Source organism: Cenococcum geophilum (assembly GCF_001692895.1).
Source record: "Cenococcum geophilum 1.58 unplaced genomic scaffold K441scaffold_62, whole genome shotgun sequence".
Lineage (NCBI taxonomy): Eukaryota > Fungi > Ascomycota > Dothideomycetes > Gloniales > Gloniaceae > Cenococcum > Cenococcum geophilum.
Window position 1 is genome coordinate 463,047 of NW_027137620.1, and position 11,364 is coordinate 474,410.

General features: G+C 36.6%; 1 protein-coding gene across 1 annotated transcript; it reads left to right on the plus strand.

Moving 5' to 3' along the window:
* Positions 1-401: 401 nt before the first annotated feature.
* On the plus strand, positions 402-747 carry K441DRAFT_668359 (uncharacterized protein; the record flags this gene model as incomplete). The annotated part of the gene is made up of 2 exons (XM_067649990.1): positions 402-499; positions 560-747. The coding sequence occupies 2 exons, from the start codon at positions 402-404 to the stop codon at positions 717-719; spliced, it is 258 nt and encodes an 85-aa protein (XP_067498388.1). The 3' UTR covers positions 720-747.
* Positions 748-11,364: the final 10,617 nt, after the last annotated feature.

The following is an 11,364-nucleotide window of genomic DNA, read 5'->3' on the forward strand; positions in this document are numbered from 1 at the left end:
AACTACACCACAACAACAAGCAGCCTTACGCAAAGAAGGTAGGCTTGAACTAGCTATTCAAGCCTACAAGCAAGGTCGTTTTCGAAGCTATAGAGACGCGTTCTCGGTAGGGTGAGTCACTGGCCCGTGTGGGTCACTCGCCCGTGGACTACGTTAAGTGGTTGCAGTACCTACAGTACTTTAATAATGCCATCGACACATCGATTAAAGCAGCTTTAACAATGAACCCACCTAATCCACCTCAGCCCCCTCAGCCCCCTTAGCCCCCTCAGCTCCGTCAGCTAGATTATGCTGCCTTAAAGACTGCATTTGGGGATATTCGCCAATCACTATTGGATATCTCAGCCGCATGCACGACCTTGGAAGCACGTGTCTCCACAGTTCAGCAAGAAGTAGGACGAATGGCAAATCAACCTACGAATGCTCTACTATTACAACAGATCCAGGCCTTGCAGACACAAGCTAGTGCCGTCAGGAATATTGCTCAGGTTACAGCGAGGTAATTGGGTCTTAAGCCTAGGCCTGTCGGAAAACTATGCTGACGTACTCTTCCTTGCAGCCGGGCCAATGCAGCAGCCAGAATGCAAAACGTGCGCGTCATCACCCTTACTGCACCCTTACATCCACTAGTACATGAAGACACAAACCAAGACTTCGCGACATGGCTTGGAGCACATGCAGACCCGAATTACCACGCTCAATGGACCCAGGCCACGTAAGCGATCCGCCCCTATCCTAGTGCTGAAGAAAGAACCTAACTACAGCTCTGTGCACGACCAGCTTCCACCCCCCTTTGGCGAGATTTCAAATTCGCTACGCGCATCCAATCTCGCCTGATTGCCACCAACTGTACATAGTAATTATAGCGAACGGCTATGGCTACACGCAAGGACCTTTTTGGTTGCCCTGGGGAATCGCCCAGGTTGGCCAGGGGAATCAAAATTCAAGCAACTCAGAACTTGCCTGACGTACGCTTCCTCGACATACGCTTCCTCTTTTGCCTATGCCTCCGCCAAAACGCGAATACAACGCTGTCCCTACAATTGCCGATGAAATTTGGCAGTATCGTACGGGTGGAAACCTTACGATATTTGACAAAGATCACGACACTGCGGAGGAAGGCCGATCGCGAACAGCTGAAGTTCTTGCAGCCAAGCATACGGCTTCGCTACAATTACTATATACAGTTGGTGGCAACCAGGCGAGATTGGATGCGCGTAGCGAATTTGAAATCTCGCCAAAGGGGGGTGGAAGCTGGTCGTGCACAGAGCTGTAAAACCAAATTAACCAGGTCACCACATCCGAGCCTCTGCGAATTCTTGCAAATCCCACAAGCGATATGGCCAGCTATTGCTCCCAACATTGCGTACGAAATTAGGACTTTCTCCAGTCTGATATGGCCTGTTTTGACAAGAGCAGCTCACAACTCGGCGTTGTCCGGAAAAAGCTAGGCGTAGTATAAAGGTTTAATGTAGGCCACTACTGGTTTTGACTGCCCGGCTGATCCTCGGTCAGCCGAAAAATCACGTGTTCAGCCAGCCACCTAGGTCAGATTCGAGGATCTCCTCAGCGCCACCAGCGCCAAGCTGAGGAGATTCGCGTATCCAGGGCCACCTGCTGATTGAGCCGCTGATCGACGCCAACCGTAGGGTAATTAGGGCCATTGAGGCCCTAAGTGTATATAAAAAAGTCCTCCCTGCCTATCCTCAATCGCGGCAGTATATCTGCTATTATACCTACTATATAAGATGGCGCTGACTAACCGCGTAGAGATTAATATCGCTAATAATGCCGAATTACGCGCTAACGCGCAGCATGTCCTCGCCCTTACGCGTGCCATAAGGCCTAAGAATACGTCTTTAACGTACAATCTAAAGCAGAAGGAGTTTAAGGTAATACCTCCCCCCCTCCTAAAAGTATTGCGGCCTGTAGCTAACGCGTTATCTAGCTTTAGGCCTTTTATAAACAGAAGCAGTACTATAACAGCAATACCGTTATAGAGGATAAGCTACTTCTCTTTCTCGTTAAGGAGGTTACAAGCTAGCCCTTAAAAGGGAAGAGCCGTAAAGCCAATATTAATTTACCCTAAGAGGAAACGCGGCTCTTGTGGCGGTTAGTTCGCGGCTATATTACTACTTTAATGGACCTCTATTGGATGCAGAAAGCTATAGGAATAAATAGCCACCCGTCTTCGCGGGAGGATAGCGTTAAAGAGTACCTAAAGACGCTATAGTAAAGGGACGCGTAGCGTAAGAAAGAGCAGTTCGCTAATAAGGGCAGAAATACCCTCCTTAACGGCTATATTAAGGATAAGTTTTAAAGCGTCTGCCGTAAGCTCTAGGCTAGGGGCGCCGCCTTATCCCTAGAGTGCTACTTTTATATACTTGTTAATATCCTACTAGGCCATTATATACTTACCCACGGCAGTAATAAATGCTCCGCCAAGATCTTAAATCTATTTACCTTTAAGTTTAAGGGTAAAGGCCCTACGCGCTATATACCCTTAATATTTACTATATACGTAAGTAAGTAGAACTAGCACGGCTGCCTTAAGACTATTAGGGCCCTACGGAACAAAAAGCCGCTTATTTATATACTTAGCGGGCTAGCTTTCTATCTCCTATACTACTAGGATTTTAGTACGGAGCTATTTTCGGACTTTAGTAGGCGTTTAGCATAGTATAATATACGCCTAATTAAGGGCAATAGAGACCGCGAGGCGGCCCTCTTATATAACTTATAGCGAGATTAGGTCGTAAAGGCCTTTTAGTATATTAGCGTCTTTTTAGAGAAGAAGACGCATATTAGGTAGAGCGCCGGCGCTAAGACGGCAAAGCTAAAGGGGGTTAGTAAGGACCAGATTTAGTATACTAGGAGGTAAAACTAAGAGTAGATAGTAGGCTGTTACTTAAACTTTCTCCTGTAAGAGTTTATATAAGGTTAATAGTAGGGTACCCCTTATAGATAAGCTGCTTCAAAATCCGCTGTGTGGGTATTACGCCGCCTAATATACTACTATTAATAATATAGCCTAAACTGGACAAATAGAAGGGCTATTTTAGCCTATAGCTATACTAGATTAATGACCTTGCCGCTATAGGGATCACGAACCTTCTCTTTTACCTCTATAAGGTTATTCTATAGAACTTAGTAGCCCTTTATAAGATATTCCTAAGCTATCTAGTATAAAGCTACCCTATCTTTTAGTATAAGGCGTATAAGGCCTTTATATAGGATCTAGAGCCCTACCTATAGGAAGAGGGGAGCCTAAATTAGCTGTTAATTCTTTACTAGGCTATACTACTCCTTATTAACTAACTAAAGGCTTTATATACTAAATATAAGTAGACAGCTAGTAAGGTTAAGGGCTTATTAAACCATTTAGATAAGTCCTAGTAGGTTTAGTCTTTATAGCTTTAATTGCTAACATTTAGAGGCCTTACATTTTAACTAGAAGCCCCTTTAGCTATAGCTGTAGCTATAGCTATAGTATAGCCTTAGGGCCGGTCTACTAACCCCCTATATCTACCTATAGAAGCGGCCCCTTTGGCTCTATTTATTACGGGATTTAGCAGATATACGTCCGCCTAGGTAAGCGCTATAGGCTCTCCTTCCTATATAGCTTCGCCACCGCCACCGCCGCTACCACTACTACAGCCGCTGCCGTAGCCGTAGCTAGAGCTATAGTCCCAGCTAGAGCCCGGGTCTGGGTCTCCACCTATATACTGTATAAGCCGCGCGGTAAACTCTATATGGGCCCTTTAGCGTAAGTGGACCGAAGGGCTAGGAGGCAATCCTTTTATAGTAGCGCTAGATTCCAAATAGGGCAGTAAATAGCAGGCTGGCCGGTAAAAAGAGGTTCAATAGTACTCCCTACGGCTTAAGGTTATTAAGGAGATTAAGCGGATCGCGTAGGTCTAGAAGGTTAGCGAGGAAGCGGCTATATAGTAGGTTAATCTATAGCAGGAGCAGATGCAGTGCTTACTAGATTAGCTTTATAAACGGCTTTAAGCGGGTAAAAAAGCTTTAAAATAGTTATATATATAACTTCTAATAAGATACTAAGAGGTCCTCTATTAAAACCTTCGTCTATAGCCCCCTAGGGGCTCATTTTGGTGCCGTATAAGTTTAATGGGGTGCTTTAGGGTGCTTATGCAATGGCGGCGCGTAACTTAAAACGCGAATATCTTCATTAACCTATGGCCGATTCTTACCATTCTAGTACAAGTAGAAAGCGCTTAGCAGGCTCTACGCATAGCGCTCGACGGGTGTTGAGAGCGCGGTGTCGCTGGCGATTAAAAATCGACTGTGGATATGGGGTAACCTCTATAGTCGCTGAACGCACGGACCTCCTCGCCCGCGTAATCGTGACTCAGCCGCTAAATTAGCCATACAAATGTACCTGTGGAGATACTATTAGTATTAAATGTTCGGGTTAGGCTTGGCATAACCTTAGGTTACGCACAACCCCCTAAGGTCCGCGACATATCGTCCAAATATTACCCCCCCCTTTGGTGGTGGCCCCTACTTTTTGGACGCGTTTTTAAGGCCTAGGTTAGTACTGGGTTAGTATAGAGGTTCTTAGCGCGCGCCCTTAACCTTATCGTTGCCTCAATAATCCCATTTTCTAACCCTTTTGTTTTTATACCCGCGTTAGGTTCTAGCTTACGCGGGGCTTCTAATTTTATATAGAAAGGCCTACTATAATTCTAATTCTATAATATAGAGCCCTCTTCTCCCTTCTCCTTTAATATTTACGCGTTTAGTAACTCTATTTACCTATACTACGCTTACGCGTCTTCCCCCTTACCTTTTATAGATATAGAGTCTCTTAAGAATCTTCTTACCCTATAGTCCACTTTATAGTTAAAGAAAGCCCCCCTAGCCTTCCCCCCTTATAGCCTCTAGAGCGAATTTAAGGCCTAAATAGCGCGGCTATACAATATTTATAAGGCCTAGCGTTTAAAGAATACTATAAGGGCGTATAAGCCGAAGTAGAAAAAGTAGGAAAACTAGTATATAAAACTAGAAGGTAATATAAATAGCGCCTAGGTAACGGAAAATAAGCTTTACCTATTTCTAGAGTAGTAAGTTATTAACTAAGAATTATAGGCCGCTAGCTATTAAAAACGGAAGTTAAAATATAAAATGATATAAAATGATAGTAAGTAAGTAAAGAAGAAGTAGAAGATGGTAAAAGGGTAGCTAAGGGGGAAGGTAGCTATAGGGGTAGTAGTAGCCGCAGAGGAAGCTATAAAGGACGAGGAAGAGATATAGGATAAGGAGGCCCTAGACGCCCTATTTAACGAGATAGTCTAATACTTAGTTATAAATAGCTATATCTCCGCTATTACTAGGCTTTATAGATAGTAATTAGAAGGTAAGGCCTTACAGCCGCTATAGGGGGCAAAGCTCTTAGTAATACTAGATAGCGTCTACTATAATAAGGACTAGATTTAACGCGTTAACTTTATTAACTAAGGCCTATTTATAATTACTAGCGGCTATAACATTAAAGGGCTTAAAAGGGCGATTACTTAGTGCTAGAAGACGGGCTCTAAGATACTAGGTTTAGTTAAGTCTTACTATTAAACTATAGCTAAGTATTTGTTAGGTTTATATATTACTACTACTATATACTTTATCCGGTCTATATAGCTGCTGTTTTTTAACCCGTTTTTTAGGCTATAATACTATTACCTAAGGTAAGAATAGATAGGACGTTTAGCTTATTAACTTTATCCTTATTAAACTAAAGAATAAAGGGCCTAAGCTAGATAAGCTAGCGCTATATATAATTATATTAATAATATAAAGGAAGTAAAACTAGTATAGTAAGGTTAAGTATATAAGCTATATATAAAACGCTAACCCTATTCTCTACTATCTCTCTATAATAGCCTTCTACTTCTTTAACTACTAGGGTAAAAACGGTGTTAAGAGTTTTTTATCCTTTTAGTAGCTAGAGGACTACTATAACCTATATATCTTCCCTAGTAGTATTAAAGTACCGTAACGGCCGTTAAGCTATTATACGTAGTTTAAATAAAATAAGAAGATATTTTAGGGAGTAGGGATTTACTTAAAAGAGAAGACCTATAGCGCCTATAAGTAGAGCGTCTGGTATACTAAGCTTAGTAATATTAAGAAGACCTAAATTAAATAGCCTAGATATTAGAATATAGACGTAATAATAGGAGCCTACCTTAGCTACCTACCTTATATATTTATACGGTTAATCGCTAGCTTCCTAAAGGAAGAAAAGGGCTACTTTTTTCCCCACGCGTGGGAGGTATTAAAGAAGGCCCTCTATTTAAAGATATAGCCTAAGACTAATATTTAGCTAAAATATATAGAGACCTACTATCTAAATAGAGCCGATAATAAGGTTATACGGCTTAACCTTATAGGCTTAGGATTTCTACGCCTCCTTTATATATTTAGGGTAATCCTATTATAGGACTTAGTAATCTTATATAAGCAGTTCCCGCTCTACCCCCTATAAAAGGACTCCCTTTTTAGCTATAAGGAGTACTAGAGGTTTACAATATAGGTAAAAAGCTTACTAGCTAATATAGTTACGCTAAATAAGCTAATAATATTACGGACGCTTTAAGTACAATATTATAACTACTTAGTAAAGAGTTAGAAGAAGCTAGTTAGTTAATTTAAGTATAGTCTAAAATAGAGCCGATAGAGCTATATAACGAGAAATGGTAGCTAAGGTTATATAACATTATATACAGTATACGCAGTATATAAAGGGAATATACGTATAATATATATAATATATACATTACGTACAAAAAGGATTTATAGGAGTATAGTTATATATTTAAGGACCCTTAGTTCCTTCCTTATAGTAATTCTTAAAATACAATTAAAGTTAATCTATTAGGTAACTACTCCACCAGTTATTATTACGTTATTAACTTTAATTTGCATTACCTATATACCTAGCCTATTAATAAGCCTACTGTAGCACCTGCTATAAGGTTCTATTATATAATTACTACCTAGTTACGGTATTAAATATAGAAAGTTAAATAATATGCTAATAAAAGCAGCTACTATAATGCCATTAACGGCGGCAACTACTTTAAGGTTAGGAGGCGACACTAGTATAATAGATACTAACTTATAGCAATCTATAACAGTTAGATAGTTATAAGAGATAATTAACTAATTAATAATAAATAATATGGCGCTAGAAAAAAGGGTTAATAGGATAAGAGCAGTAAAGATTAAGTTACTATTAATTAAGAGGTACTTAGAAGAAAGATTAAAGCTTAAAGAATTCCTTATATAGATACACTTTAAGGTTATATAGGAAGGAGTAAAGCTGCTAATACTTATAGATTAAATAGCATATATGGGACTATTCCTATTAAAAAGGGTACTTAAGTAGTTTAAGCCTTACCTTACGGAAATATAGGTAAACGGAATAACGACCACTAATTAGGAGGTACGATTTATATTCTTAAGCTAGGAAGGGTTTACGAAGTAACTTATATAAATATTTAGAGACCCAGAGGCAGTAACTATAGTAAAAAGAAAACTCTAAGATATTACGTAATAAACCTTAGTAATTAAGTATATAACGTAGTTCTAAACGTTAGCTATATAAGTTAAGTGGAATAATAAGGCGCTTATAGTATAGTATAAACAAGGACTTAAGGCTAAAGTCTAGGACGTAATTATTCTAATAGAAGATGCGGATACCCTATAGGAGTTAATAGATTAAGCAATTAAGATTAATAATTGGATCTACTAAAGGGAACAGGCTAAGAGAGGTTAGGATAGAGTTCTATAGTTATATAAAATATAAAGTACGCAATAACTAAAGCTAAATTAGAAATTATAGTATAGCGCAAAGCTAATAGACCTAAGCGGTACTAAAGAAGCCTATAAAAGATAGAGTAAGAAACTATAAAAACCTAAAGGTTAAGGATCTAGTAATTATAGGACTAAGGAGTAAAGGCTAAACCAGGGATCTTAGTAGTTGAAGACGTTTAGGCGGACTCTATAGTAAAGTTAGTAGTTTAAAGACGGTGCTTATATAAATTATAGGAAATAAGGTTACTTCGTAAGGGATTATAAAGATAGTTAGAGTTATTATATAATAAAGGGAACTAGACTAGTAGAAGATATATATATATAGAGGGATAATAGTATACTATAAGAAATAAAAGAGTGTTTAATTAGAAGTTTCGCGTTTTATTATAATAACGCATACCAAATTTATAAAGACGCTAAGTATAGCGTAAGCTATTAGCTATAGGAGCTAAAATCCTTAAAATATAGGGGACCTAATAAACCATTACGTAGATTAAATATTAAAGATAATAAGTTTAATATAGGCAAAACATTTATAGATAACAAGGCAATAAGAGTAGCTTACTAGAAGCGTATAAACCTTAAAGAAGTTATATTAGAAGTAGAGACTAAGACCGCTATAGAGTAAGGTTTAGTAATGGGTATTATAACACTATTAGATACGGTATCTATCACTTTATAAGATAAAAGGAAGAGTGTTTTATAAAGATTAAGCAAGCAGACAACTACTAGTGCTAATTTATTACTTAATAAAGGCAAAAGGCCAAAAGCTTAAGAATCTTAAGATGAGATAAGAGATAACCAAGATTCTTAAGACAAGATAAGGCTAGCTTAAGGACCTACAACGGATAGAAACCGATGGAGTAGAGTAATAGCTTAGTTTAAAGATATATAAATAAGCTTGGGATAGAGTTTTCTATAGATATAAGACTCTTAAGATAAGATAAGAACACCTAAGCCTAATTAGACTAAGGTAGGAGTAAAGCTTAAAATAGAAGCAAGCTTAGAATTAAGAATCCTATAGGACTAAGACTTTAAGATATAAATAAGGACTATTAATAAGATTAAAAAGTAAGAAGACTTTAAGGATCTACTTATAAGACGCAAAAGGAAAGAAACTATAAAGGAATTTAGAGCAAGAATTGCCTTATAGCAAAAATAGAAACTAAATAAGAGATTTAGTACACTAGGACATATAAGGGACAGAGCACCTATATAAAGAATTACTAATAGGCCTAGAGTAGGCACACTAAGAGCTAAGTGGCTTACTAAATTGGAATAAGAAGAGGATTTAGGGATTCTAACTAGGTTTAAAGAACGATATATAAAAGGCTATTATAATGCAGTAATAAGAAGATACTTCCTTACGGACAAGCCATACACACTTAAAGAATTATACTAAAAGTGGTATAGATAGCGATATAATAATAAATAGGAAGATTTCTATATATAGTTAGATAAAAAAGTTATCTAAGACCACCTAATTATAGAAAAGGCTATAAGTTATATTAAAGGAGCCTTAATTATAACGTTAAAAGATCTAGAGGAGTAATTAGAGGACTAGAGAAGTAAAAGGCAAATCTTAGTACCTGCGAACAAAGTTGCGATGCTTAAATTAATATAAGAAAGGTTTAAACTTAAGGATAAAGACGAGCTAAGAGTTAACCTAAGACACTAAGTATATTATATATTAGGATAGATTGCATATATAGATAATACGTATAATATATATAGAGTACCTAAAGATAAGAACTAGAAGTACTTAGTAAGGATATATTAGGCACCGGATGAGGTAAAGTATAGAAACGCTAAATATATATATATAATTAGCACCTAGTAGAAGTATAAAGCTAAGGGGACTTAATACTTTAGCTAGGAAGATTTCTTATGGAAGAATACCTAGACGGATAATAGTAGTAGGAATGCCTAGAGAATATATATCTATAGTATATCAAAAATAAAAAGCAAGCTAAGTATTAGCTAAAGATAGACTAAGTATAAATAAAATTAAGTAGCTAATAGTTGGGAAAAGTAAAGGCCTATAGGACTAGAGGGAACCAGTAGTAGAGCCTTAAACCCTTAAAGGAATTTAAGAACAACACCTAAACCTATAAGTTAAGTAGTAAGATTAGCAATTTAAAGCATTAATAAATAGTGGAGTAATAAGGAACTATATTTTACTAATAGCAGTTAAAAAAATAGGGTTACTATATAGAAAGAAGGAGCACCCTTACCTATTAGTAATAATTTTAGGAGATCTAATAGCCTACGGAGGAGGTATTATTAATCTTAAAATAGGACCTATTTAGTTAACCATTAAAGGGAAATAAATTAAGCTGTCTTTTAACATATTACTATTAGGGAATAATAAGGCAGTACTAGAAATACCTTAGTTATAAGAATATAATCTAAAAATTAATTAGAGTACGGGTTAGGTTAATATTAGAGATACTTAATAATATAAGATATAACAATAAGCTAAGTTAGTATAGTACTAAGTAGGAGCAACCTATAAGGAAACGGAAAAAGGATTAAGTTATATACTAAAAAGATATTATAAGTATAGCAAAAAACTATAGTTACCAGAGAGTAAGAAGCTATTAAAGTATATAGTATAGGACTATAAAATAGAATTAGAACTGGGAATAAGTCTAAGGTTCTTTCTAATCTATAAGCTTACTAAAGAAGAAGGCAAAGCACTAAAAGAGTTTATCTAGGAAATCCTATAAAAAAGATATATTAGACTATTGCAGTTATTAGCAGGTTATCCAGTACTATTTATACTAAAGAAGAATAGCAAACTAAGACTGTATATTAACTATAAATAGTTAAACAGCATTACTAGAAAGGATAGGTATCCTTTACCCTTAATTAGCAAAATCTAAGATAGGATAGGCAACGCGTAAATCTTTACGAAGATAGATCTAAGATAGGCGTACTATTAAATTAAAATTAAGGAAGGTGATAAATAGAAGGCAGCCTTTAGATTAAAGGAAGGACTATATAAACTATTAGTTATACAATTCGGGCTTATAAACGCATTAGCAATGTTCTAAAAGCGTATTAATAATATATTAGGAGAATACTTAGATGAATTCGTTATAGTATACCTTAACGATATTATTATCTACTTAATAACTAAGGAAGAATATAGAGAACACGTTAAATAGGTCTTAAAGAGACTACAGAAAGAATAGATACTAGTAGTAATTAAGAAATGCGAGTTCTTTACCAGGAAAACTGATTTTGTAGGATTTATTATTAAATTAGGCTAACTTAGCATAGATCTAAAGAAGATTAAGGCTATAGTAAATTAGTAAGAACTAGAGAACGTTATATAGTTAAGATTATTCCTAGGGTTTTGCAATTACTACAGAAGGTTTATAGCGCAATAGTTAAAAAAATATTAAGCTATTTACGCAATTAATAAAGAAAGAAGAACTATAGATATAGGGAAAGGAATAGTGAGAATTATTTAAAAAAGTTAAAGAGTTATTTACCTAGGAGCTAGTTCTTAAGATTTATTAA